This window comes from Neofelis nebulosa, chromosome 2, assembly GCF_028018385.1.
Source record: "Neofelis nebulosa isolate mNeoNeb1 chromosome 2, mNeoNeb1.pri, whole genome shotgun sequence".
NCBI lineage: Eukaryota > Metazoa > Chordata > Mammalia > Carnivora > Felidae > Neofelis > Neofelis nebulosa.
The window spans coordinates 206,453,897-206,481,311 of NC_080783.1; the positions used below are offsets into that span (position 1 = coordinate 206,453,897).

Here is a 27,415-nt window from a genome sequence, read left to right on the forward strand (position 1 = left end):
CTTTTCTATATCTCTTTTCTTCCAAAAAGCTCAAAATGCTTCACATATCTTATCTTTTACATTCAACAACATCCCTGTGAGGTAGGTAGAAGGCAGGTATTATTACCTTCATTTTACAAATAAAAGACCTGAAGCATAGAGAGTTCAAGTGACTTGCTCAAGTTCAGTTTCTTGGTGGCAGAACTTGGATTAGACCTTGGTCTCAACTTGGCAGTCATGAGCTCTTTCTCTGCAGCTGCATTAGGGCTGACCAATCCATCAGAAGGCTCTCAGTTGACGATGTACAGTCTTAGAACAAATAACGGGATGCAATCATGCTGAATTTTGTTTTTGTAAAAATTGAAGTGTTTCACACTGAACTTAAATGGAAAGTAGTTTTCTAGACTTGTCACTAACTCTAAGAGAAGTATACAATTGGTCAAAATGGGCTTTGCATTAAATTGTCTATCCCTCAGATCTCATCAGAAGTAGTACATGATACAAATACGTAAATTCAATCTCTGTATGTTTTCTTCTATGTTTTATGCTGGGACTCACTGGAGATCTTTGTAAGTAATCAAAGCTGGCCCTTTGTCCTTAATTTTGACTTTTAGGGAACTCTGGGACTCTTGTTTTCCCAAATGAAAACTCATTTTGAGGTGGTTCAGTTTTGTCTAAATTTTTGCAACGTCAAAGTCGCTAACAATTCAATTCTAGTGTAATTCATACTGGAATTTGTATAAAATAGCTTACTTTCTTGATATACGTTATATAACAAGTAGCTCATGATACGGACTGGGGTGGGGAAATCAAATATGTTTTAAGTGACACCAGTATCCTCTCGGACGAAGAAAAAAAGTTCAGTGGTTAAAACTGGCTTATAAAAGTGTGGTTATGGTTGATGAGGTTAATTTGTAAAATTTTTTCTGAGGTTAATTTATAACTTGGAACTCAGTCTCTTCATTTTCATTTCCAGATGTATTTCACATTGGTGAGAAGTGTTTATGAAAATCATTTATGAAATGAACATAGTAGGGAATGAGGGTATATGATTTGCGTGCCAATGTGTGGAGCATGGCTTCTAGTCGACAGTCATGGGTATCCTGATCAGAACTCTGCTGTGCTGTCAAGCAAGACACTTCTCTCTGTGGATGCCTCTTTTGTAGAATGTGGTTAATAATACCAGCCGCTCTCATAGGGAACTGTGCAGTCTCCTATCGTGCACAGCTCCTTGACCTAGAAGAGGGTTAGTTAAATGGGGTTTTATGTCAAATTCCTCAACATTTTCCCTGAAGAGTGATTCTTCTGATTCTGCTAACTTTGGACAGAGTTTGTACTGTCTTTAGAGGAAAATGAGTATCACTTAGTCAAAAAGCTGTGAAAATACATAGATGCTTTCTTTTGCTTTTTCCCTCAGAGCCCTATGAATTTGTCTCTCTCGAGTGGCTACAGAAATGGTTGGATGAATCGACACCCACCAAGCCTATCGATAATCACGCTTGCCTGTGTTCCCATGACAAGCTTCATCCTGATAAGATATCAATTATGAAGAGAATATCTGAATATGCGGCTGACATTTTCTATAGTAGATATGGAGGAGGACCAAGACTAACTGGTAATTCGAGGTGTTTTCTCTGCTGAAAAAGTAATGCCTTAAGTCCTCAGCTTGTGGTCTCTGATCATCTCACCCAAACTGTGACAGCCAGAGCAAATGCTCCTTACGCTTTGCAGAAAGGGTTTGCTAATGAGAGAAGTTATGCAGCATTAGACCTTATAAGCTATTTTTATTTTATTTTTAAGGTTTATTTATGTTTGAGAGAGACAGAGCACACAAACGGGGGAAGGGCGGAGAGAGAGAGAATGAATGAATGAATGAATCCCAAGCAGGCTCCGCACTGGCAGCACAGATTTCCGACAGAGGGCTCCAACTCACGAACCGTGAGATCATGACTTGAACCGAGATCAAGAGTTGGACGCTTACCCAGTGGAGTCACCCAGGTGCTCCTAGACCTCATATATTTGTAATGTTAGAATCTAAGAAACTGACACTTTTCTTTGAGTTTTAACGATGGATTTTGCCCTCTCAAAGACAAAATTTTCCTCTTTTGAGGAAACCACGTGGTAGTCTTTTATTAGTTTGTACAGTAGTCTTCAGAGTACTTGAACCTTGGTCTGGTAGATTGCACATCTGATTTGACTTCGTAGATTGTTCACTTAGCTTATGAATGGAAGCTACTTGATGCCACCTTGAATGCAGAGGTATTTATAACCACGTAGTGTCCGTAGTCCGTTTGCTTCCGGTTGTCTCTCCTCAAAACACTTTCCTTTTAATGAGCTACTGGCCACGCAAGGCCTCCCTCCAGTCTGTCGGTGAATCTAATAAAATTGTGCGACCACGTTCCCCCTTTCCGAAAACAGCATTTAATTTAGTAGAAAGGGGGAGCGTGGTCGTACAACTTACTGCATAAAAACTGGCATTTAACTGCAAGATTCAGACCTTCTCTTGTACACATCTGGAGTTTTGCTTTCCCAATTTGTTTTTGATTCACGATCAGTGAACTAAGCAGTGATTATATCATTCCAAGAATCACATTTCAGGGCTGCCTGGGTGGCTCAGTTGAGCCCCACGTCGGGCTCTGCACTGACAGTGCAGAGCTTGCTTGGGATTCTCTCTCCTCCTCTCTCTGCCCCTCTCCACCCTCCTCAACGTAAATAAATAAAGTAAAAAAACCAAAATCACATTTCGTGATTCCTGCAGCTGTGAGTTTGGGGCCTTGGTGGTGTTTTTCCCTGTAGTGTTCTGTGCTTTCTGTGCTTTGAAGTGTTCCAATATTTCATACCCCCACGAAGCTCTCATTTAACATTACATTTATAGTTGTCAGATATGTTGACACTCCTCTGTGCCCTCCCCCCGACCTGAGAGCCTCCATTATTTAACTACAGTCTTGTAAAATAGGCATCTAAATCTCGTAAAATAGTAGATAGCATAGGTAGTTGTAGCGAATGGTGACATCTCGCCTCGCATTGTTCTTTATGTACAGAACAATATTGGTGTTTTGAAATCTGTATCGCCTAAGCAACGTAGGATATATGCTAATCTGCTCTGCTATCAAAACATGCAACTTTGATTGAGAATTCTGTGTTCTGTGTAGTACTGACACTTCCCTATCAGGAAATTGGTATGTGAATGAACCGTTTCCTTTCATTCCCTCTAGTGAAAGCCCTGTGTAAGGAGTGTGTGGTAGAACGTTGTCGTGTGTTACGTCTGAAGAATCAACTAAATGAAGACTATAAAACCGTCAATAATCTGCTAAAAGCAACAGTAAAGGGGTATGTTACACAGCGCATGCTGTTTATGACGAGCTGCAACAGTTGTAGAGGAAATCACGAAGCGGCTTATTAGTTCCAGACCATAGGAGTTAGGATGTTTTGAGGAAAGGGTGATGAGGTGGTTGACAGCTAGATTAAATGTCGCAATGGTTGCCACTGCGGCAAAGATAAGGAAAGCCAAGTGACACAGCCTTTGTGACTGCGCTCCCTCTGTTAGAATAGAAGCAGAGGTGTGGGTCTGCAGTCCGACCAAACCAAGCAGCATGTTAGTGCGTTCGGGAGTGGAATTGTCAGTACTCCTGGCAGGCGTGGGGGTGCCCCCTTTAGAGAGCATGACGTGTATTAACAAATGGTCCCCCGTGGAGGGCCCTTGTCGAAAATACCCAGGGTACTTGTAGTGTGTCGAGCATCACTCCACAGAGTATCTTGCACCCAGGAACCAACAAAATCAGGTGGCATTTGGTATGGCACCTGTTATGTCTGGGTTTAATTGAAGGTGCGTGTTTTCCAAATAAATATTATTCACTGTTTTTGATCCTTCTGTAAACAGCCTAATGAGTTCTCAGATGTGTGTTTGCATATAGACGTGGATGTGTGTGAGAGTACCTACAGGTGTCCTTGAAGGCACAGCTATATGTAGTTGTGCCTGGTAGTCACGTGAAAGAGAGTAGCCAGCTGATTCGGGTCGAGCGTGAACGTAACTGAGGAAGCCGGACGAGATTTGGGATGGAACCAGAATGAATATGAGATCTGTGCTATTCAGTAGTGATGAGGAAAAATGGCCAGGATGCAGGAGGGGGATAAAAATGGTGTGGACAACAGAGTTTGAATGTTAGTAATTCGCTCTAGTTGTGGCCTTTACAGGTAAAGAGGGGATGGGGGCCTCAGGAAATACTACTTGCGTGACGTCACGTGGTCTCTGTTCCACAGCAATGACGGGTTTTGGGTAGGGAAATCTTCCTTGCGCAGCTGGCGCCAGCTGGCTCTCGAGCAATTAGACGAACAAGATGGGGACGTCGACCAAAGCAACGGGAAGATGAACGGCAACACCTTAAATAAAGGTAATGTTGAAAACTAGTGTGTCAGTGGTCATAAACTATACCGTGACATACCCGTACGGAATTGCCATGTACTGACTCGTATTGGTAAACTTCCTTCAGAAAGTATGTTGGGGGCTTGTTTTCCAGTGCTTTTGTCAACATAAAGAGTATACCATTCACATCAGTTTTTACTAGTCTGATAGATGAAAAATGATAGAGCAGTGTCGAGACTGTGCCTTTCAAAATTATCACTGAGATTAACCATGGCCATTTACTTGAGAAGTTCATTGTGTTTGTGACGGAACGAGGAGACAGTTACCTGGTCAGTGTCCTTTCTTTTTCATTTTTTTACTGATTGGAGAGAGAAATCGCACACACGTGCGCAAGTGAGGGAGGGGGGCAGAGAGGGAGACAGAATCCGAAGCAGGCTCCATGCTTGACTGCAGGACCCTGGGATCATGACCTGAGCTGAAACCAAGGTGTTCGACCAGCTGAACCAACCAGGTGCCCTTCCACTTGAGTTTTTTAATGATTAATAAATATTCTTTTACATATTATCTTAAGCGTATTAAAGATGTATACTTAACATAAACTAAAACCCCTACGTAGTTATTCTAATCTCCTTATGCTTAAGGATTGTGTTCCTGGTATACACAACTACAAATTCATGGTGACACGATGCAGACAAATAGGAAAAGCAGATGTTAGAAGAGAAATGTTAACAGGAAACGCACAGTTCTTATGATACGTTTTTGATGTTATCGGTTAAGTCCTTATTTCTCATTAGCCTTTTCTGAAGTTTTCCGTTCAACCCCTAAAAGAAGAGGTAGGTGAAAATAACGTGACATGTGGATGATTAACTTGGTTTAAGATCCTGTATTCTGAATAGCTTGACTAGAATTAATGGAAGGAGATGTAAAGTATTTTTCAACTTGAAAAAAAAAAAAAAAAAGAACATTTTCTTGCATAATCTAAATCTTTAAAAAGTAAAACTGCCATTCAGATATTTTTCTTTCCTTTTAAGGGAAAGAAACATAGCGCTTCTTAGCATAACCATGTACGAATCACTTGGGTCTAATTTTTGGAATGTTTCAAGTTTTCTTTGTTCGGAATTGTGCTCAGCGGTACTGCTGCTTTGACCTTCAAATATAACAGCTAGAATGACTATTATCTGTGTTTCTTTTGATTAGAGGAATCAAAAGAAGAAAGGAAAGAAGAGGAGGAGGAATTAAATTTTAATGAAGACATTCTGTGCCCACATGGTAAGCTAGAAGCATACATCTTTTTTTCTTAATGTTTTATTTTATTTTTGAGAGAGGGAGAGACAGAGAGAGAGACAGTGTGCGGGCAGTGGAGGGGAAAAGAGAGAGGGAGACACAGAATCCGAAAGCAGGCTCCGGGCTCCGAGCTGTCGGCACAGAGCCCGGCATGGGGCTCGAACTCTCGAACCACGAGATCATGACCTGAGCCAAAGTCGGATGCTCAACCGGCTGAGCCGTCCAGGCGCCCTAGAAGCATACATCTTGTGTTGTTAGTCTGACGTTAGTGTATCACAGATGTTTTGTTAAGTATTCTCCCCGGGTTTCTGAGAGAAGTAGGCCCTGAAACCGGCTTTCTAATCTGCTTGACTTTTCCTATTTCTGTTCTCCCGTCCTTTTCCCCAGTTAACTTCTTACTGCCTGCTTTCGTGCCAGGGCCTCTCATATGTTCTTTCCTTGCAAACAATTTTTTTAAAAAAATACAAAATAGGATTTTACCATATTTAGAAAAGAAACCTTGTCGTGTGTCAATTGAAAGACTGAGTTTGAAGGCAGGAATGTCCGTTGTGTCCCATGAGTGAGAGTCTTTGTTTGACTTGAATACTCTCAGAACAAAATTCATATATTTCTTATTCTTAGGGCTACTTCTGGTTTCATTTCTGATATATCCATTGAGTAGCTACTGTGTGCTATGTTCTCTTAATGATAATTCCCAATTTTTTTAAATCAATCCTGTGTATTTGATTATCTCTTACTTGGTCTTAGTGCTCACTTCTTTTTTTTAAAATTTTTTTTTTCAACGTTTTTTATTTATTTTTGGGACAGAGAGAGACAGAGCATGAACGGGGGAGGGTCAGAGAGAGGGAGACACAGAATTGGAAACAGGCTCCAGGTTCCGAGCCATCAGCCCAGAGCCTGACGCGGGGCTCGAACTCACGGACCGCGAGATCGTGACCTGGCTGAAGTCGGACGCTTAACCGACTGCGCCACCCAGGCGCCCCTTAGTGCTCACTTCTGATAAGTAACTTTTTGCAAGGGACTCCTTGTACATGGCACAGTTTCCCATTCTGTTAGCTGTCTGCACATCAAAGAGGCATCAACTTCTCAAAGGCACTTACTGCATAAGTCTCCTTCCTCCTCTCTCATTTCTAACTGTATCCAATTCTTTTTTTTTTTTTTTTTCCTTTTTAAACATTGTTACTCAGTTATTCAGGGACAGAGAGAGACCGAGCATGAGCCGGGGAGGGGCAAAGAGGGAAAGAAGGAGACACAGAATCTGAGGCAGGCTCCAGGTTCTGAGCTGTGAGCCCAGATCTTGATGCGGGGCTCGAACCCATGAACCGTGAGATCGCGACCTGAGCCACCCGGGAGCCCCCTAACTGTATCCAATTCTTAATTCATTAGTTCATTCCGAATCAGCGCACGATAATCTCATATTTACCCTCATGCACCTTAGTGCTTTTGTATCAAGACTCCTTGAAGACACTAGTGACAGTAATTGTCAGGTGAGTGATGCTTGGCATGGTGATGTTGCTGACCATTATCACGCTGTGCTTTAGCTTGCTAGCTGAGTGGCTGAGCTCACTCGTTTGCTGACCATACCACGTGGAGGGGGTGTCATCGTGGGATGTGGATTCGGGTGTTTGTGGGTTATGGGTCCCAAGCCCATCTGTCTTTCCTGTCACATCACCCTTTCTCCCATTTTGCCCTTCCTTACACTAGGAACACACATGCGGGTTAGACATGCCCTCTGGAGTGCTTGACAGAACAAGCAGATAAAGGTGAAGCGAATAGCCAAGAGTGGATCAGTTTTTTTCCTCCTGCTGTGGTGTCAGCTTTTTTTTTTTTTTTTTAAATCCATCATAGCATGGGTGTGGACAGTGGGGTAATTGTCTCCCTTTCGAGAGTTGAGGATTCTGTGGCTCATTGCTACTTTCCTGCAAGGTGCTGCCCAACTGCTGGAAAACGCGTCGCAAGTCGGATGTCATCTTAATCCTTAGCTCACTGACTTTTGCTCTGCCTTCCCACTTCTTGTCTCATCTTGTCATTTCAGGATTACAGTTTTGACAGAAAGCATGGCAGACCTGAGTGTGATTTCAGAACTTGGGCTGCACTCTTCAGCAGAAATTGAGCACAAGAGCTGGGGTTTTGTTTTGTTAAGATCTTTGGCTTGATCTCAGCTTCGTGGCATTTTGTTGCTGTACATTATCTAGTTTTGTTTTTGTTTTTTACTTTAACGCTTATTTATTTTGAGAGAGAGGGAGAGAGAGAGCGAGCATGAGCTGGGGACAGGCAGAGAGCAAAGGAGAGAATCCCAAGCAGGCTCCACCAGTGCAGAGTTCGATGCAGGGCCCGAACCCACGAACTGTGAGATCATGACCTAAGCTGAAACCAAGAGTCGGACACTTAACCAACTGAGCCACCCAGGTGCTCTGAGATCAAGAGTGAGTGCTCCACTGATTGAGGCGGCCTGGCACCCCTATTTTACCTCATATTTCAAAAGTATGGTTCTCAACGACTGGATTTTGTGGACCTCACTTGTCAGTGTACTGTCTGCCCACGGATGCCAGGGTTTACAGGTGCAGCATATTGTACCTTAGAAACCCACTTCACTCATTAGATTTATATTAAAACTCCTTCCTGAGCTGCTGCTGTGGTGGTGGTGGTGGTGGTGGTAATCGCACTAATAATAGTAAGATGATAGTGGACATTTATTGAATGTTTACCATGTGCCCAGTCGTTTTCTAAGCGTATAGGTATTAGCTCCTTTAATCTCTACAACAACGCTGAGAGGTATTACTGTCTTATCTGTCTTACTGATGAATAAGTAAAGTGAGGCACACAGAGGTGAGAATCACCTCAAGTTCACCACACTAGAAGGGTAGTTTTGCCAAGCGCGGGAAGAGTTGCTCTTTCAATGTACCATTTGTCCAGAGCCATTCTTTATAGGTATTTTTTTCCCTTCCATTTCTGGTAGCTTGTCAGATTTTTGTCCCCAGTGTTGTGACATCTCACCCGGGCCTGTCTTGGCACAGGCCCTACCTCACGTACTGTGCAAGATGCTCTCTGGATGCCGGGTGTGTGTGGCAGCAGCTGATGATGACGAGCTTTGCTGTTAGGGTGCTGTGGCTGGGCTGTTGTGCTCGGGAGTTCTCCTTGTTGGTGTCTGTTCTTGGGTGCTCGGATTTCTCCATCAGCATTTTCCATTTTCATGCCTGGACAATGCTGACTGCGCTGTCGCTGCTCTGGGGTTGTAAGAGAGAAGAGTGCTTGGGAGCCTTTGCCTTCTGTGTGAAACATTTACTGGTCCCCCTCTCAGCTCATGACCGCATTCGTGTGTGCACTTTCTGTCCTCCAGTGCAGGGGGAAGCCTGTGGTCTTTGTGGGTAGAGTGGCTTTTATCTGTAGGGCATTGAGGAAGGGCCTGAGAATTTTAACTGCCTCCTAAATAGAGACTTTTGGTCTATTCTCCTGTTTTGCAATCTCATCCCTACTTCTGTGTGCTTCTGATTCCTGGGTCGATGGGGGCTGTTCTGCTGTGTAGTAAATCTGGTTACTTCCCGACCTACACCACATTTAAATTAATTTTTCTTCTGTCTCATCCATTTGCTCTTAAGCTTCAGACATTTTTGTTGGCATTGCTCCCTCTGTGTTCTCTTTGTCACCATGATTTTATAAATTTTTTTAAAAATCCCTTTCCTCTGGTGTAATGATATTTGAGGAGGCACTGAAAGTACAGTTATAAATGTCATTTTTATCTGGAAGTCCTTCTTTTGAATTTGCATATTTGTATAGTAAAATCCTGATGTATTTCTAAAGCCCCGTGTATTTTTAATACATCAGAGATTTATGTGAATTAATCACCAGATTATACTCCATTAGGAGATCGATTACTACCATAGAGTTCAGTATTTATTGCAGATACTTTCTATGTATTAAGCGTTCTTACCCAGTTCATTGTATATTCATTTAAGTGGATAACCTTCCCGTAACTTAAACCTTTTTTGTTATACAGATTGGTTAATAGTTGGACAACATTGCGTTTTATTTTTATGTGTTTTTCAGGTGTTCTGTGCCCCAAGTTACTATAGTTTAACCTAGATTTTGTGGGTGAGGGTATTTACACACAATGTGTGAACTCATTGTTTACTACTAGATTTCTGTGTTTGTCAGAAGAATCTTTGGGAATTAGGCCATCCAAGTGTGTTTGGTGAATTTAATCTTTCATGACTGGTTTGATCTGTATTGGGAGATGTTGGTCAAGAGTGAACTTAGTTGATAGGCTTTTTCCTTTCACATTTTAGGAAACTTACTGCAGAATACAAGTCTAAAAAAAGTTGTTTATGACCTCATAATAACTCATATTCAGATACATTAAATCATCATAGCAGTTATTAAAATGATTTGTACCTAAGTATAGACACATCACAAGGAGCACAGGGGACAGTTAAACTGCAGCAAAATGAATGATTCATATACTCTTCTGACTTCAAAATAAATTTAGGTTGTTCTTTATACCCATCCCACATTAAAGTCATTACGTAAAAATAACCTCTTATTGGGGCGCCTGAGTGGCTCAGTCGGTTAAGCGTCTGACTTCAGGTCGGGTCATGATGTCACGATTTGTGAGTTCGAGCCCCACGTCGGGCTCTGCGCTGACAGCTCGGAGCCTGGAGCCTGCTTGGGATTCCGTGTCTCCCTCTCTCTCTGCCCCTCCCCCACTTGTGCTCTGTCTTTCAAAAATAAATAAATGTAAAAAAAAAATTCAAAATATATTAAAAAAAATAATAACCTCTTATTAAAACCAGGGCAACACATCCATGGTTAACATGACACGCTATTAATGTGTGTGTGTGTTTGTATTATTTGCTTTATTCACACTGCTTTTCTGAACCACACCGTGCGATACCATGTGTGTATATACGTAGCATGTACGTCCTCTTTAGTCCTTTTTTGGGAGAAAGGAAAGAAACCCCCTTAAAATTGTAACTGCCTTGGAGTTTTTTTTCTAAATCGGTTGTGAAAACCTACTGTAATCTTTTTGATGGCTGCATCGTATTTCACCGAAAAAGATGCACTAAATTAACATCTGATAAACCAGTTAACTTAAAAAAAATTCCCTGGTTGTGTCTGGGGATAGACATGTTGGAGTGGATCTTCATAGCCTCGGGAAATTTAACAGCCTGCTCAGAAAGTTAATTTTTGCAGTGTGACCTATTTTCTCTGGTCATGTTTTTTTAATGCAAAATAACCTTTTCTTGAGTATTCAAAGCTCAATAAGAGGTGTAAGGTCAGAAGATGCATTTTGAGGTGTTAGAAATTGTGGAGTTTGGATGAGACAGACCTGGGGTCATATCCCAGCTTCCTTGTAAACAACCTACAGTGAGTCTGTATACCAATTTCTCTGATTCTCCATTTATTTATTACATAGAATATGTAAAGCCAAAATGACAACACAGTATTTAGAAAGGTCACTGGCTTAATTACTCTTAGTTATGGGGGTAGAAGCAAATGTATGGCTTTCAGAACTTCACGGTAGTTTTTTTTGGGTAATGACTAAAATGCAGTTTACTAATTTATCAACCGGGAGCAGCCAAACAATAGAAATTGGAACCACAGGGGCATCCGAGTGGCTCAGTCTGTTAAATTCCTGTTGATTTCAGCTCAGGTCATGATCTCGAGGTTTGTGGGTTCAAGCCCCACGCCGGGCTCTGCACTGACAGCGGGAAGCCTGTTTGGGATTCACTCTCCCTGTCTCTCTTCCCCTCCCTCTCACTCTTTGTAAATAAACATTAAAAATAAAAGCAAAGAAAAAACCTGTAGGGAAGCGTGGCATTTAACTGTGGGTGGAGATGCGTTTCTCTTGAACACCCCTGCCTTGTCACAGGGGCACCAGGGTCCCTGCAGGCCCTATTAGTGCTTTCTTGCCCCGCCCTGGTCTCATCTATGTGATTTTATCACCTAATTTTTCAACCGCAGACCTAGATGAAGCATATACCGGAAAGGCTACCACCTTTAGAATTAAATGACCTTGAAGATGAAATCTACAGATTCTTGAAACGAGGGAAAGAGGGTGCAAATTACAGAAAATAAGGAAAAGAATACATACAAATTTTCCTAAAGTTTAAGCAATAGAAGATAGATTTTTTGAAGGGTATGTATATTGACCTTTTAAAGCTGTTTTCCCCCAAATATAATTTTTCGTTTTTTTAACTCAGGGGAGTTATGCATATCTGAAAACGAAAGACGACTTGTTTCTAAAGACGCTTGGAACAAACTGCAACAGTACTTTCCAAAGGCTCCTGAGTTTCCAAGTTACAGAGAATGCTGCTCACAGTGCAAGGTACTGAATGTTGTGCTGGCATCTGTGGGGATCGCATGCCGCCTCCCTGGATTGACTTTTCAGAGCTGACATTGTACTTCTGATGGGGGTGTAGGGAGGAGGCAAGCCCTGTGCCGTCAGCAGGAGGTGGTTGATTACCTCTTGCTTCGTTCTCTTTTTTCAGATTTTAGAAAGAGAAGGGGAAGAAAATGAAGCCTTACATAAGATGATTGCAAACGAGCAAAAGACTTCTCTTCCGAATTTGTTCCAGGACAAGAACAGACCATGTCTCAGTAACTGGCCAGAGGTATAATGATCCCCACAAAGGATGGAATTCTTACCTTTTCAAGGCTCTTGACAAATTCCCAGTGAACTGTTTCAGAACAACCCAGATTCTCATTTTTTGGTAGTCTAATCAGTGGGTTTATTCTAGCTTATGGTTCCTTGGCAGAGGGCTGTATTTACATTTTAGTTATAAAACTTGAAGAAGGAGAACCACAGTACATGGAAAAACATTATCCCTAAAGGGTTTCGGTTAAGTGCGCACCGAGTTAACAGGCATTTGTGTGTGCTTCTCTGTTCCAGGATACAGATGTCCTGTACATTGTGTCACAGTTCTTTGTAGAAGAATGGCGGAAATTTGTCAGGTAGAACCCAACATTTTCTATTTCCTTTTGTTGTTGTTCACTTTAGTATTTTTAAGAATAATGGATTCTAGGGGCGCCTGGGTGGCTCAAGTCGGTTAAGGATCTGACTTCGGCTCAGGTCATGATCTCACAGTTCATGGGTTCAAGCCCCGCGTCAGGCTCTGTGCTGACACTTAAGCCTGCTTCAGATTGTGTCTCCCTCTCTTTCTGCCCACTCCCCCCCGACCCCCTTGTGCTCTGTCTCTTAAAAATAAATGTCAAAATTCCAATGACGTTGGAAAAAAAAAAAAAAAAGAATTATGGATTCTATGTGACTCTTGATCTCAGGGCCATGAGTTGAAGCCCCATGTTGGGCATAGAGCCTACTTAAAAAAGAAAATAAAAATTAAGAAGTATGGATTCTGATCATGGTACCATTGATGGTTACTTTTTTTTTTTTTTTTTTTACACATATTAAAAGCTTTCTTTTGTTTAAGTTAAATAATCTTAAGAAAACATTTATTGAACTAGTATCCTTTTAAATGTGTGTCTAATTTTAAAATAATTACTTTAAAAATCTGAAGTCATTGCCATAGTGAAGTATGTTGATCCTCCTTGTCTCCTTTGAATAGAAAACCCACAAGATGTAGTCCCGTGTCATCAGTTGGAAACAGTGCTCTTCTGTGCCCCCATGGGGGACTCATGTTTACATTTGCTTCCATGACCAAAGAAGATTCTAAACTGTGAGTTTCTTCTCTTCATGTGATTTTTCTTTTTCTTTTCTTTTCTTTTTTTTAATGTTTATTTCTTTTTGAGAGAGAGAGAGAGAGAGAGAGAGAGAGACAGTGTGAATGGGGGAAGGGCAGAGAGAGAGGGAGACACAGAATCTGAAACAGTCTCCAGGCTCTGAGCAGTCAGCACAGCCTGACGCAGGGCTCGAACTCACAAACCGCGAGATCGTGACCTGAGTCAAAGTTGGATGCTTAACCGACTGAGCCACCAAGGCACCTCCATGTGATTTTCTAATGACTAATAAAGTATATTTAGGTTATTTTTCCTCTGACATAAGCAGTCTGTTTGAAGAATCTGGGCCTTTGCTGAATTGTGGGGAGTGTTGTTTCATAAACTCCACCAGAGTGAGCACTTAACTTTTTTTTTTTTTTTTTTTTTTTTTTTAAAGAAAGCAAGACTGTCCTCCCTAACAGGCGAGAAGCCCCCTGAGGCTACCTTGTTCTTTTTCTGTGCTTTGTCCTTCCTGAAGCCCTGCCTTCTTCTTCCAGAAGCTTCGGGTACCAATACAGCCTCTCTAGCAGATGTCTTCCAGCATCCCAGAATCACCAGGGATCTTGATTGTAGTTGTTTTTCCTGCAGCCCCCAGGCTTCAGGAAACAGAGGAGGAGGAGGAAGGCAGCATGGCACCAGAGCGGAGCCACTGAACTGGTCGTCAGGAATTCTGGGGTCTTAAAATGGAAATTTTTGCGCCACCTGCCAAGTGCTTCCATAAGGGCTCTTAATATGAAACTCACTCCTGATGTTGCCATTTGATCTTTTCAAATAATTTTTAACTGTGTAAGAAAAGATAGAATGCCTCTGATATTCCTTATAAACCGTGAAAATTAGAACACACAAATAACGATTTCTTTGGCAGTAAGCTAGAGGCGGGGAGTTTGTTATTCGTGTTAATACTTTACCATCGTTTATGGAAACTGAGAGTTAATCTGTTTCTTCTTCTAGGTTCTCCCCCAGCTCTCTTTTTCCTTCCTTCCTCTTTGCGGGGTAGGTGCTATAAATGTTGGACATCTGGAAAATGTCTGTAATAATAAAAGAAATGTGTGTATTAGCCAGCTTAAAAGTTAAACAATTCAGGAGTGCCTGTGTGGCTCTGTCAGTTGAGCGTTTGACTCTTGATTTCAGCTCAGGTCATGCATATTACCAGGGTCGTGGGATCGAGCCTTGTTTTGAGCTTTGTGCTGATCATGGAACCTGCTTAAGAATCTCTGTCTCCCTCTGCTCCTTTGCCCCACTTGCCCCTTCTCTCTCTTTTAAATTGAAAATAAATAAATAAAATTGACTTTAAAAAAAAAAAAGAAAAACAGTTCAAATAAAATCTAAGGTCCCTCGGTACTTATCGTTTCTTCCATTCCCCCTTTTCTCTCTCTCTTCCTCCCTTGCGGTAACCACAGGCCTGATGCTGAGGGTTATCATCCTCAGAAATACTACTTAAAAACACACACACACACTAATATTTTGCATATTTAAAAATGTTTTATATAAATGGGCATTATATGATATCCCTCTGTAACTAACTTGTGTATTCAGTTCCAGGTTTTGAAATGTTGCCATATTGCTTCCTGTAACTATAGTCCCTTTACTTTCATTGCTGTAACACCATTGTTTTGTATGAGGAAATCTAGTGTTCATTGTTGAGGAAGATGTATCTTTTCCTTTTTAACTTCTTTGTATTAAATATTGCTTTTGATGTTTTGGTTTTGGGAGACTAATGGACTATGTTAGTTCCCTTCATTTCCATGTGTCTTAAGGCATGTTGGGTTCTTTTGCACAGTATAGCTCTCATATGGCCCGGCGAGTGGCAAATGATTCAAAAGCTCTTTGTCGTGGATCATGTAATTAAAATCACAAGAACTGAAGTGGGAGATGTAAACCCTTCAGAAACACAGTATATTTCTGAGCCAAGTAAGTTTTCATATTCATCTGTTTATGTTTCGTGTAGTTTAAAATTTGACATTTTAAGAGGGAAGGAGGGGATGTCACTGCTGTATTCCCTACTTAAAATTAAAGAGCATGTGTTGGTCCAAACTAATACGCCCCAGGTGAGAATTATCCTATTCCCATTCCATTATTTGTGTCTTTATTTATTTGTTTATAGTAAACGCATTCAATGGAATACATTAATAGAAAATATGAGTAATAGTTATTTAATGAATGCTCCCTGGTAGCTTTGATGTTTGTTTTTATATATTTTTTTCTTTGACATTAATTCCTCAGCCACTTCTGATTTACTTTGTTTCTTTAGAACTCTGTCCAGAATGCAGAGAGGGCTTATTATGTCAACAGCAGAGGGACCTACGTGAATACACTCAAGCCACCATCTACGTCCATAAAGTTGTGGATAATAAAAAGGTACCAGTCCCTCTTGTGGCCATGACCAGTAATGATCAAGCTTGCTTTTTGACTTGCGGTTGGATTTTCACTGAGGCCTGCCTAGGATCACATTTTTCTTTCCTTGGAGCTGTTTGGCATAAGAATAGAAATCGGATAAGGAGTGAAAATGAATAGTTACTTTGATTGTATGTGGATTTTGTTATTAATTTGTTCCACAAATAATTATTGGATGTCAGCTGTGTACCAGGAATGGTCTTGGCATGGAGGGGGAATACATGGTGAAAAAGACAGACAAGGTGTCTGCCCTCAAGAATATTTGTATCTCTTGTGGTGCCTGGGTGGCTCAGTCAGTTAGGCATCTGACTCTAGATCTCAGGTTTGTGAGTTCAAGTCCCGCCTTGGGCTCTGTGCTGGGGGTGAACAAAGAACATTTGTACCTCATGCAGAAGATCAGGACCAAACCCAGAAAGGGAGGAGGTTCAAGATGGAAGCATAGGAAGATCCTAAACTTAGCCTCCTCCTACAGATACAGCAAATATCCAGCTACATGTGGAATAATTCCCTTTGAAAGGAACTTGAGAACTAGGTGAACAGATGCTTCACAAAAGATAAAGGGGACACATCAAGATGGGTAGCAGAGATACCGTCTCCCCCAAAACACCACCTCCTTGCACAGCAACCCACTATGGGGGACGAATCTCACACATATGGAACTCCTCCCTGAGGAAAGAAGGGCTTTGACCCACAGGTACCTCAGCCTTTGAGAACCATAAAGCTATGGGGAATGGGTCCACAGAGGATGCCTGTTGGGCACTGGGCTCTCATGGCCAGAGGGGACTGCCTTTCTGTGCCCCCCAGTTCTGAAACAGTCAGTTTGACAAACTAGAAGTAAGAGAAAGTTAAATAGTAATACGCTTCAGTGTTAATGCAGGGCCACTCTTTCAAGACCAGGAGAGATAGTTCCACTTAACCCATAGAAACAGTCCTGCAAAATGAGGACACAGAAGAGTGGGTTCCAAATGAAAGAACAAGGTAAAACTCCCAAACAAAGAAGCAAAAAAACCTGTAACAAAACAGATAAGTAATTTACCTAAGAAAGTGTTCAAAGTAAAGGTCATAAAGATGCTCACAGAATTTGGGAGAATAATTGATGAACACAGAATTTCATTCAACCAAGAGGTAGAAAATACAAGAAAGTAACAAGTCACAGAGCCAAAGAATGCAATAACTCATCTGAAAAATATACTAGAAGATTTCCATAGGAGATTACATCAAATACAAGAAAGGTCAGTGATCTGGAAGACACTGCAGAATTCACCCAGAGCAGTTAAAAATTTTTTTTAAATATGAAGATAGCTTAAGGGGCCTATGGTACAACATGCAGCAGAAAAACATACGCATTGTAGAGGTCCCAGAAGACGGGAGATAGAGAAATGGGCAGAAAACTTCTCTGAAGAAATAACAGCTGAAAATTACCCTAATGTGGACAGGAAACATACACCTGAATCTAGGAAGCCCAGAGAATTCCAAGTAAAATAAACCCAGAAAGTTCCACGCTATGATACATTAATGAAGATTTTCTCAAATGTTAGAGAATCTTAAATGCAGCGAGAGAAAAACAACTTGTTACATACAAGGGAATCTCCATAAGACTTACCAACAGATCTTGTCATGTCAGGAGTAACATGACCTATGCAAAGGGCTGAAGGAAAAACACTTTCAACCAAAAACACTATTCCTGGCAAGGATATCATTCAAAATTAAAGGAGAGATCAACAGTTTTCCTGGTAAGTACAAACTAAAAGTTTATCACCACTAAACCAGCCCTGTGAGAAATTGGAGGGACTTCTTTAAGCTGAAAGGAAGGAGACTAATTAGTTATAAGAAAATGTGAAAGTAAAAATCTCAGTGATAAATATATAGTAAAGGAAGTGGATTAATCACTTGATAGAGCTAGTGTGAAGGTTAAAAGTAGTAGCAATTATAACTATCTGCAATAATTAAGGGATACAAAAAATAAAAAGATGTAGAAAATTGTATTAAAAACATAAAACATTGGGGGTGTTAAAAAACAGTTTTAGAATATGATTAAATTTAAGTTGCTGTATACCAGTATATTTTAAGTGTGACTCTTGTGTTAACCACAAAGCAAAAACCTATTGTAGATACACAAAACATAATGAGAAAAGAATCAAAGCATAGCACTAAACAAAGTCATCAGTGGACAGAAGAGGTGAGCAGGAGAAGAGAGGAACTAGAAAACAACAAATTGGTAATAAGTAAATGCCTATTAATAGTTAATTTAAATGTAAATGGACTTAATTCCCCAATGAAAAGACACAGAGTAGCTGAATGGACACAAAAAACAAGGCGAATCAGCCACTTCTATGTTGCCTATAAGAGACTCATCTCAGATGTAAGGATACACAGAGACTGAACGTGAAGGGGTAGGAAAAGCTCTTTCGTGCAGATGGAAACCAAAAGAAGGCTATTTGTATCAGAGAAAATAGATTTTATTTATTTATTTTTTTTTTATTTTATTTTTGGGACAGAGAGACAGAGCATGAACGGGGGAGGGGCAGAGAGAGAGGGAGGCACAGAAGCGGAAACAGGCTCCAGGCTCTGAGCCATCAGCCCAGAGCCTGACGCGGGGCTCGAACTCACGGACTGCGAGATCGTGACCTGGCTGAAGTCGGACGCTTAACCGACTGTGCCACCCAGGCGCCCCGAAAATAGATTTTAAAACAAAATGTAGTAAGACAAAGATGGTCATTACATAAGGATAAGTCAATCCAACAAGAACATAAACGTATATAACATTTGCCAATATGTACCCAACATAGTACCTAAGTATGTAAGGCAGATGTTATCAGAGCTAAAGGAGAAGTTGACAGCAATGCATTGACAGTGGGACATCAATGAATAGATCATCTAGACAAAAAAATCAATAAAGAAACATGGGCTTAAATGACCTGTAAGACCACATGAACTTAATAGATATATATATATCTATAGATGTAGAACACTCCATCCAACAACAGGAGAATGCACTGTCTCCTCAAATGGACATAGACCGTTCTCCAGCATAGCTCATGTGTTGTGCCACAAAATAAGTCAATAAATTGAAGGAGACGGAAATCGTTATCAGGCATCTATTCCAATCACAATGTATGAAACTGGAAATCAATTACAAGAAAACTAGAGAACTTTCAAGAAGTAGATGTATTTCTGGAAACATAATTTTCCAAGACTGAATCATGAAATAACAAACAAAAGTCCAGGACCTGATAGCTTCATTAGTGAATTCTACCAAACAAAGATTTAATACCTGTCCTTCTTAAATTCTTCCAAAAAGTAGAAGATGAGAGAATGCTCTCAGTTTTCAAGGCCAGCAAGGATGCCACATAAAAAGAAAATTAGAGGCAAGTATCTCTTGTGAACATTGGTGTGGAAACCCTCAACAAAATATTAGCAAACCAAATTTCACAGTATGTTAAAAGGAACCTACCCTGTGATCAAGTGGGGTTTATTCTAGGGAAGCAAGGATGATTCATCTGCAAATCAGTCAACATGAAATACCTCATTAATGAAAGGAAGGATAAAGTAATATCATCTCAATGAATGCAGAAAAGCACTTGACAGAGTGTATTATCCAGTTATAAGAAAAACTCAATAAAGTGGATAGAGTTGGATCATACTTCAACTTGATAGAGGTCATGTATGACCAGCCCACAGCCGGTAGTAAAAAGGTGAAAGCTTTCCCCTTTAGATCAGGAACAAGGATGTCAGTTGTCACCAATTTTATTCAACATAGTATTTGAAATCCTGGCAAGAGCAGTTAGGCAGGAAAGAGAAATAAAAACATGTCCAAACTGTAAAGGAAGAAGTAAACTCTCACTCTTGACACATGACATGATTTTATATGTGGAAAACCCTAAAGGCTTCACCAAATAACTGTTAGAACTTACAAACAAATTTAATTATATTGCAAGGTGCAAAATCAATATAAAATCAGTTGATTCCAGGGCTATGAGTTCAAGCCCCATGTTGGGCGTAGAGCTTACTTAAAATCAGTTGCATTTTTTATACATCTAGCAACAAACTATCAGAAATTAAAGAAACCATCCCATTTACACTTCCATGAAAAGGAAAATAGAAATAAATTTAACCAATTGGGTAAATGATCTGTGCACTGAAAACTGTAATATTGATGAAGTTGAAGAAGACACAAAATGAAGGCTATTCCTTGGTAATGTAATGAATTGGAACAATTAGTATCATCAAAATAACGACATTACTCAAAGCCATCTACAGGTTGAGCGGAACCCCTATCAAAATTGAAATGGCATTTTTCCCAGAAGTAAAAACCAAGCAATCCTAAAATTTGTATGGAACCACAGAACATTTTCAATAGCCCAAGCAATCTTGAGAAAGAAAAAGCTGGAGGCAGCCCTCTTTGTGATTTCAATCTATATTACAAAACTACAATTACCTTGGGTCTCCTGGGTGGCTTAGTCAGTTAAGCGTCTGCCTCTTGACTTCGGCTCAGATCATGGTCTCCGGGTTTGAGCCCTGCTTCAGGCTCTGGGCTGACAGCATGAAGCCTGCTTGGGATTCTCTCCCTCTCTCCCTGTCTCCCCCTCCCTCTCTCTCCCTCTCTCTCCCCCTCCCCCTCCCCCCCCCACTTGCGCTCTTGCTCTCTTCTCTCAAAATGATAAATCCGTAAATTAAAAAAAAAAAAAAAATGGGTGAAGGAGCACATGGGTGGCCCAGTCAGTTAAGCATCATGGTTTGTGAGTTCGAGCCCCCTGTCAGGCTCTGTGTGGACAGCTTGGGGTGGGGGTGGGCTGAAGCCTGCTTGGGATTCTGTGCCTCCCTCTCTCTCTCTGCCCCACCCCACTCACGCTCTGTCTCTCTCTTTCTCTCAAAAATGAATGAATGTTAAAAAAAATTAAATAAAAATAATTTTAAAAATTTTTAAATGGTTAAAGAAGGAGTGCAGTGGGTGAAGGGAATTAAGAGATCCAAACCTCTGGTTATGAAATAATGAAGTCACGGCTACCTAGAGTGTATAATGTATGTAGTGGTAACTGTAGTCAATGTTATATTGGAAATTTGTAATTTGCCAAAAAAGTAAATCTCAAACATATGATGGCAAAGGGAACGAGCGTTCTTGGACATTTCACAGTGTAATAAAAGTAATATAGTGTTGTATATCAAACATTTCAATTTAAAAAAAAGATCTAGAACCCACAAATTAATAAGATAACGCAGGAACGAGTGTTTTTGAAGAAAATCGAGCAGGGTAAAGGGGGAAGTGGCAGGAGGTGGAGTTGGCGGTGTTAGATGGGAAATGGACGGGAAACCCATCTGGGTGGAGCACAGAGATCCAGCCTGTGAAGGGAGCTTCAGGCAGAGGGTAAGCCTAATGTGCTTAAGCTGCAGAGTGAGTCATGTGTAGAGATTACTGCAGCGATAGAAACATTCTGTGTCGGTGCCGTATGTTTGATATGGTAGCCACTATTCACATGTGACTGTGGCGGCTGTGGAACTGAATTTTTAATACATTTATATTTAAAGAGCCACATGTAGCCAGCCAGTGACTACCATAGTGGACAGGATGGGTCTAAAGTGAGGTTTCCTCTATCAATGTATAGTGGTATGGAGTGGGGGAGCAAATCCTATCACATTTTATACTTCATACCAGGGATTTGGGATTTCATTCCAGGTATAGATGTAAGCCACTGGAGAGTTGTAAGCAAGGTCATAGTGTGATATGATTTATGCTTTAAAAAGGTTGCCGTGGCCATGGTCTTTGGAATTCGCAAGGGCAGAACAGGAATAAGGAGGGTCCATTTAGAGCCCCTTGCATTTATCTCTAAGAGAATGAAGTAGACAGATTGAGGTGTGTTTTGGGAACAGGAGTGTGAAAACTTGCTGTGCATTGGATTTGGAACATTTTTATTATATTAGGGATAGCTCTTAGGTAGATGCTGTCCCAGATCTCTGTGCATGTCATTAAGTTGATTGCAGGATTGCTGGAATTAAAGATGAAACTACTTTTTATTTGATGATAGCTACCAAACACATTGTTTTAGGAGGATAAATTTACAAATTATGCTCTTTAGTTCTTGGGTTCTCCTTTACAAGTTGAACTAAGGCCTTTATTTCCTCATTTTGCTGAGAAAATGAAGTTAATGAGGGTAAATGTCTCTGGGTTCGTGCCTATTAATTGTATCTACAATAGTATCCATTTGGGGCGCCTGGGTGGCTCAGTGGGTTAAGCATCTTAGGTTCACGTCAAGATCTCACGGTTCCTGAGTTTCAGCCTCTTAACGGGTTTGGGGCAGTCAGGGCATAATCTGTTTGGGATTTTTTCTCTCTGCTCCTCCCCCATGCTCTCTGTCTCTTTCAAAATAAATACATTAGAAAAAATGGTATCCAGTTTATCTAAAGCTTTCTTGTTTGTTTGGAGTTTCACAACAGTATTTCATAATACAGAGGAGCACTTGCCCTTCCTTCCTTCCCTCTCTCAATTGTAAGGAATATTGTCTGAGTGGTTTGACAGTCCCTGTGCTAGGGTCCAGGATAAGCTTAGAGCCTCTTTGAACTTCTGCAAAATCACATCATTGTAAAAGCCCGATAGTAGTAACTCTTGCAGATACTGCTTACTACATTTATGATGAGCGCGTTATACAGAAGAGAGTAAGTCCTAGGATACAAACTAACATGTTAAAAGAGCACAAGAAACTTGAGTCTTGATCCTCTGCTTGGTCTGTTATCCCACTGTTGATAAAGCCCCCACAACACCATCCAAGGCTTGCCCTGCAAGGTTCTGACCATCTCTCTCTCCCTCTCTCCCTCTCTCCCTCTCTCCCTCTCTCCCTCTCTCCCTCTCTCCCTCTCTTCTCTCTTCTCTCTCTCTCTCTCTCTCTTCTCTCTTCTCTCTCCTCTCTCCTCTCTCTCTCTCTCTCTCTCTCTCTCTCTCTCTCTCTCTCTCTCTCTCTTTCTCTCTCTCTCTCTCTCTCTTTCTGTGTTTGCATTCAGGTGATGAAGGATTCAGTTCCGGAGCTGAATGTGAGTAGTTCTGAAACAGAGGAGGATAAGGAAGAAGCTAAACCAGATGGAGAAAAAGATCCTGATTTTAATCAAGTACGTGTTGAAGCTGCTTTTCATTGTCCTACCTTCAGCTTTTCTGAAAGCAGCCTCTCCCTGCCCCTGGACATATGTCTGTACCCCGTGTGGGACATTGGTTTCTTGGCCTCCTTTTTTGCCCTCTTTTCCTCACTTTTGGTGGCACACAGTAGTGGCCCTGATTTCTCTCAAAATCCCATGAACTGCATTATTCCAGAATTAATGTATTTGTTGCTATTAAGTAACACAGGCTAAGATATAATGATCAAATCGTTAGCTGGAAAAGAAGACTAAAACAAGACACATATCTTGGTGTGTTGCTTAATCATCGAATCTTCAAGTATGAAAAAATTAACTCCATTTCCCTCATTACAAACAAAATCAACCATTGTCTTAGTAATTGAATTTATAGAAGAGATTTCTGGGTTTCTAATTAAGGTGTTAGTAAAATGACCAGATCAGCGTTAGTCTTTCTTATTTCCTTGTGACGAATTTAATGTTTTTCTTTTAAAGTTTCCTGTTTGGTGTGTATTCTGTTATAATGTTCTATCCTGCTTATATTCTGCATGTTCATAGTGACATTGGAGAAAAGGGTATTAAGAACGGGGAATAACTTGGGAATATGGTTGATATAAGGTGTAGGTAAGTTTCAGCTTCCCAAAAAGTCAAGACTACTGAGTTCCAGGGTATTCTACAGATACCTTAAATTCATGGAATTTCTCCTTAATTACAATTAGTTGTATCAGCTGAGATATTCATTTTTATTTGTTTATTTTTTGCTGCTAAAATAGAGTAGCCAAACTATGTTTAACCTTCTCCCTAAAGGAATACAAGTGTTAGACTCTCCATCAGCTACATCTGTTAACAGAGTAGAAATATCTGGACACACTGATACTTAACTTCATTTTCACCATAAGAAAGTCAGAAAAGCCCTGTTGGCTGGAATTTTGGTCTCTTGCAGGGAATGTTACTTGTAGTTTTCCACCCGGCACAGAGAGAGATCCACATTTTCCCCTCCTTGTTCCCGCTCCTGAAATGCCGTCAATACCTGTCAGAGAACCATACCGGGACCTTGGGTCCCACCCTGCTCACCTCGGTTAGCCATTCTGTGAGGCCAGTTTGTGTTTCATTCGGTCCACATCAGAGGGCCCCTTGCTTCAGAAGGAGCCAGACCCATACATTTTACAGGAATGCCAATTTGTTTTGTTTTGACGGGACATTGTAGACACTGTGCTTACTCGTATCTTTGTCGATGTAGGTCTTCTGTTTCTTGGGATGGCTTTTGAGATTATCTCTTGATTGGAGTTTGCAGACCTATCTTTGTGGTTAACTCCTAACTGTGTTTGTGGTTAACTCCTAACCGTGTTTGTCATCAACTCTTCTCATGTCCCCATCGCCTCGTAGAATCCATCTTGCAGATCCCACACCCACAAACTAGTTTGTTTGCTCACTTAGTTGATACATTAAAATTGCATGCTTGTGGAGGGCAGTGAACATCTCGATCCAGCCTTAGGACTCTAATTTCTTTCATTGCTTGGCTGGCAGTACTATATCGTTTTAATGATTGTCTCTTGGAAGTGTGGTTTTCTAATCAGTTGGGAATCTCCTTCTTTCCCAAATCTGTTGTCGCAGACTCATTTTCTGAATAAAGAGATAAACTTTGTCAATTAGTTTGTAAAGATAGATATGTAAGTTCATATTGTCTTTAGTTTCTGTTATTTCAAGCTTTGCTCTTCAGCCTGAGTTAATTTCGAAATCTCTTTACATTTTCAAGTGATTTAGAATTTTGGGAAGCCAACGTTTCTGAATGTCTAGTTTTATTCATTGTGGTTGTAACCACAGCACTTTCTAAAGAGTGGATGTGGAATTACTCTTCTTAGTTGTGGATGACAGTGGATTTCGTATTTACAAATATGACAGAGAATGCTGGGAAACATCACTTTTTACGCTATAATTTTTTTTTATGTATACATTATAATTTTCTTCTGTCTTCCCTCTCCTTGTTTGGATATTGTCATACTCTAGAATGTTTTAAATATTTTTGACCCTCAAAAAAATGTAGCCTTCCTTTTGAAAAGAGGAGATGGTCCCAGAAGAATGGCAAGCTTTTCCAGACCTTCAGGGTCCTCAGACATTTTCTTTGTAATGTATTACAGTTCAGTACAGATAGCTTCTGTAATTACGGTTTTAAATCCCTGTAATAGGAAATGATGCATCTCTACTTGTCCTTAATGGGGAGGAACAAATCCTCTTTTTTCCCTCTCTAAGCTAGATCAACCCAGTCCCTTTGACTTTGACCTTTTCTACAGTTCAGGTTAATAATGCACCCAGTGTCAGATATCGCTTAGGTAATTGAAAGCCATCTAAAACCAGTGGGCTGGTTTTTGTCACATAGTTGGATTTAGATTCTTTTTTTTTTTTTTTTTGAAAAAATAATTCTGGGAAAAGCTTTTGGACCCATTTAAAATCAGAGCCATTAAAAAATATATCTAGCCTAATGCCGAGGGATTTGTAATTTGGTTGTGTTTTGTATTTCTAAAGTAAAATTGGATACGTTGTAGATATTTTTATCCTTCCTAATTTGGAGAATTTAGGTCCACCTTCATCTTGCCTTTCTGCGGATGAGATTAAGGAAAATGTTTCATCAACTTTTAAGTTATTATCTTTCAGTGTTTTTATTTATTTTGAGAGAGAGCATGTGCACACGTGAGCAGGGGAGGGCAGAGGGAAAGAGAGACAGAGACCCAAGCAGCCTCCGCACCATCAGCACAGAGCCCCAGACACAGGGCTCGATCTCCGCAACCCTGAGACCATGACCTGAGCCAAAATCAAGAGTCAGATGCTTAGCCGACTGAGACATCCAGGTGCTCCTCCTTTTCCTTAACTCCACTTGCCACATAACTTAAATGAACACTAGAAAACATTTTTTTTTTTTTTTTTTTTTTTTTTTTTTGAGAGCCACAGAGCGTGTGCAGGGGAGGGGCAGAGACAGAAGGAGACGCAGAATCGGAAGCAGGCTCCAGGCTCTGAACTGTCAGCACAGAGCCCACCGCAGGGCTTGAACCCAGAACCGTGAGATCCTGACCTGAGCCAAAGTCAGACACTTAACCAGGCGTCCCCCACATAACTTGTTAACGAATGTTAGAACCACCTGTGTATCTCTGTAGCCTCGGGGCTAGAGCGAAACCTGGCTTTGCGTGGAGCCCAGCCAGCAGGTGTCACCCTGAGCCAGTGCTCTTGTTTGCTTTGTAAATCCCTGGATCTCTGTTAGTAATGAGTATGTGGCATCTGTCCATAATGGCCCCTGATCCACTCTGCTCATGCGCAGCTAACACTCAGTGACAACTGCAGAAACCAGAGCCAGGGCCTGGGGCTTACCTCATCCGCATTTAATTAAAGTGGGGGGAAAACTGTCTGAGGAATCTTGTGCCTCTCACTCCTTGGCCTGGTTAACAGACGACTGTTGACTCTTAGCCTCCTTATGAAGTGTTCACGGGGGTGTCGTAGAAAGACATTTGGCTCTTATCTATCATTTTTCTCTTAAGACTGGCACATTAGGAATTCTGGATCCTTATATATATGTATGTATGTATGCCTGCATATTTTGCCCAACTATCTTTCGGTAAATAGTATCTGTCATGCGTTTTCACCCCTAAATACTTAAATCAGGCGTGCCTGGTTGGCTCAGTTTGTTGAGCATCTGACTCTTGATTTCAGCTCAGGCCATAATCCCAGGGTTGTGTGATTGAGCCCTGAGTCGGGCTCCATGCTGAACATGGAGCCTATTTGTGATTCATATTCATTCATTCATTCATTCTCTCTCTCTCTCTCTCTCTCTCTCTCTCTCTCTCTCTCTCTCTCCCTCTCTCCCTCTCTCCCTCTCTCCCTCTCTCCCTCTCTCCCCCTCCCCCCCCCACCCTCCCTTGCTCTCTCTAAAATTTAAAAATACATACATACTTAAAGCAGCATATAAGTAAGGCAGTGTCCTATTGCCCATACTCAGAATTTTCCAGGTATCCCAAAGATGTAAAATAGTATTTCCTCCTCCAAGCAACCGTCAGGGTGTACATTGTATTATAGCTAGAAGGCCAGTCCTACCTCCTTACCCCCTTTCTTTTCCTCTTTGACCTTTAATGTCGTATAGATTGTCCCTGATCCTTGATCCAGCTGATCGCCCCCATACATTATTGATTTCAGTTTGTTTCTCTGGTCTCTGTAATTTTTGTACATTGGAAATCAGCTCTCAATGTTTGATTAGATTCAGGTCTAAAAATTTTCACAAAGATCTTTCACAGACAGAGCTCTTTCTTGATCCCATCAAGAGGCACAGTGTGTCCCGTTTTTAGTCAAACCAAGTTGATGTCTTTATTAATACTGTCTTTTCTTTTGAACGTTCTCAGCTGTTTATACTTAGCTTCCTCGCCTTCTCAAAAGAAATCGTGTAATACAAACATTACGATTCAGGTTGTTTCTGGATTAAATTTAGTAATCTTAACGTTTTTTAGTTTATCACGTGTGTTTTTCTGATTGAAGGTTCAAACATACCATTTTGCTTTTAAATGTTCTTATTGTAACTTTTTGAAGAAAACAAAAACAAAAACC

General features: G+C 40.8%; 1 protein-coding gene across 7 annotated transcripts in view; it reads left to right on the top strand.

Moving 5' to 3' along the window:
- USP48 (ubiquitin specific peptidase 48) overlaps positions 1 to 27,415 on the top strand; it is a 115,626-nt gene that overhangs the window by 77,384 nt on the left and 10,827 nt on the right. For 6 of the 7 annotated variants that reach the window (XM_058718739.1, XM_058718734.1, XM_058718736.1 and 3 more), the window contains 11 exons: positions 1,397 to 1,594; positions 3,195 to 3,309; positions 4,240 to 4,370; positions 5,540 to 5,611; positions 11,827 to 11,951; positions 12,115 to 12,237; positions 12,516 to 12,577; positions 13,189 to 13,299; positions 15,120 to 15,250; positions 15,591 to 15,697; positions 22,727 to 22,831. In XM_058718739.1, coding sequence (XP_058574722.1) covers positions 1,397 to 1,594; positions 3,195 to 3,309; positions 4,240 to 4,370; positions 5,540 to 5,611; positions 11,827 to 11,951; positions 12,115 to 12,237; positions 12,516 to 12,577; positions 13,189 to 13,299; positions 15,120 to 15,250; positions 15,591 to 15,697; positions 22,727 to 22,831 — 1,280 coding nt within the window. The remainder of the gene's footprint in view (positions 1 to 1,396; positions 1,595 to 3,194; positions 3,310 to 4,239; positions 4,371 to 5,539; positions 5,612 to 11,826; positions 11,952 to 12,114; positions 12,238 to 12,515; positions 12,578 to 13,188; positions 13,300 to 15,119; positions 15,251 to 15,590; positions 15,698 to 22,726; positions 22,832 to 27,415) is intronic. The other variant, XM_058718735.1, reaches the window with a different exon arrangement.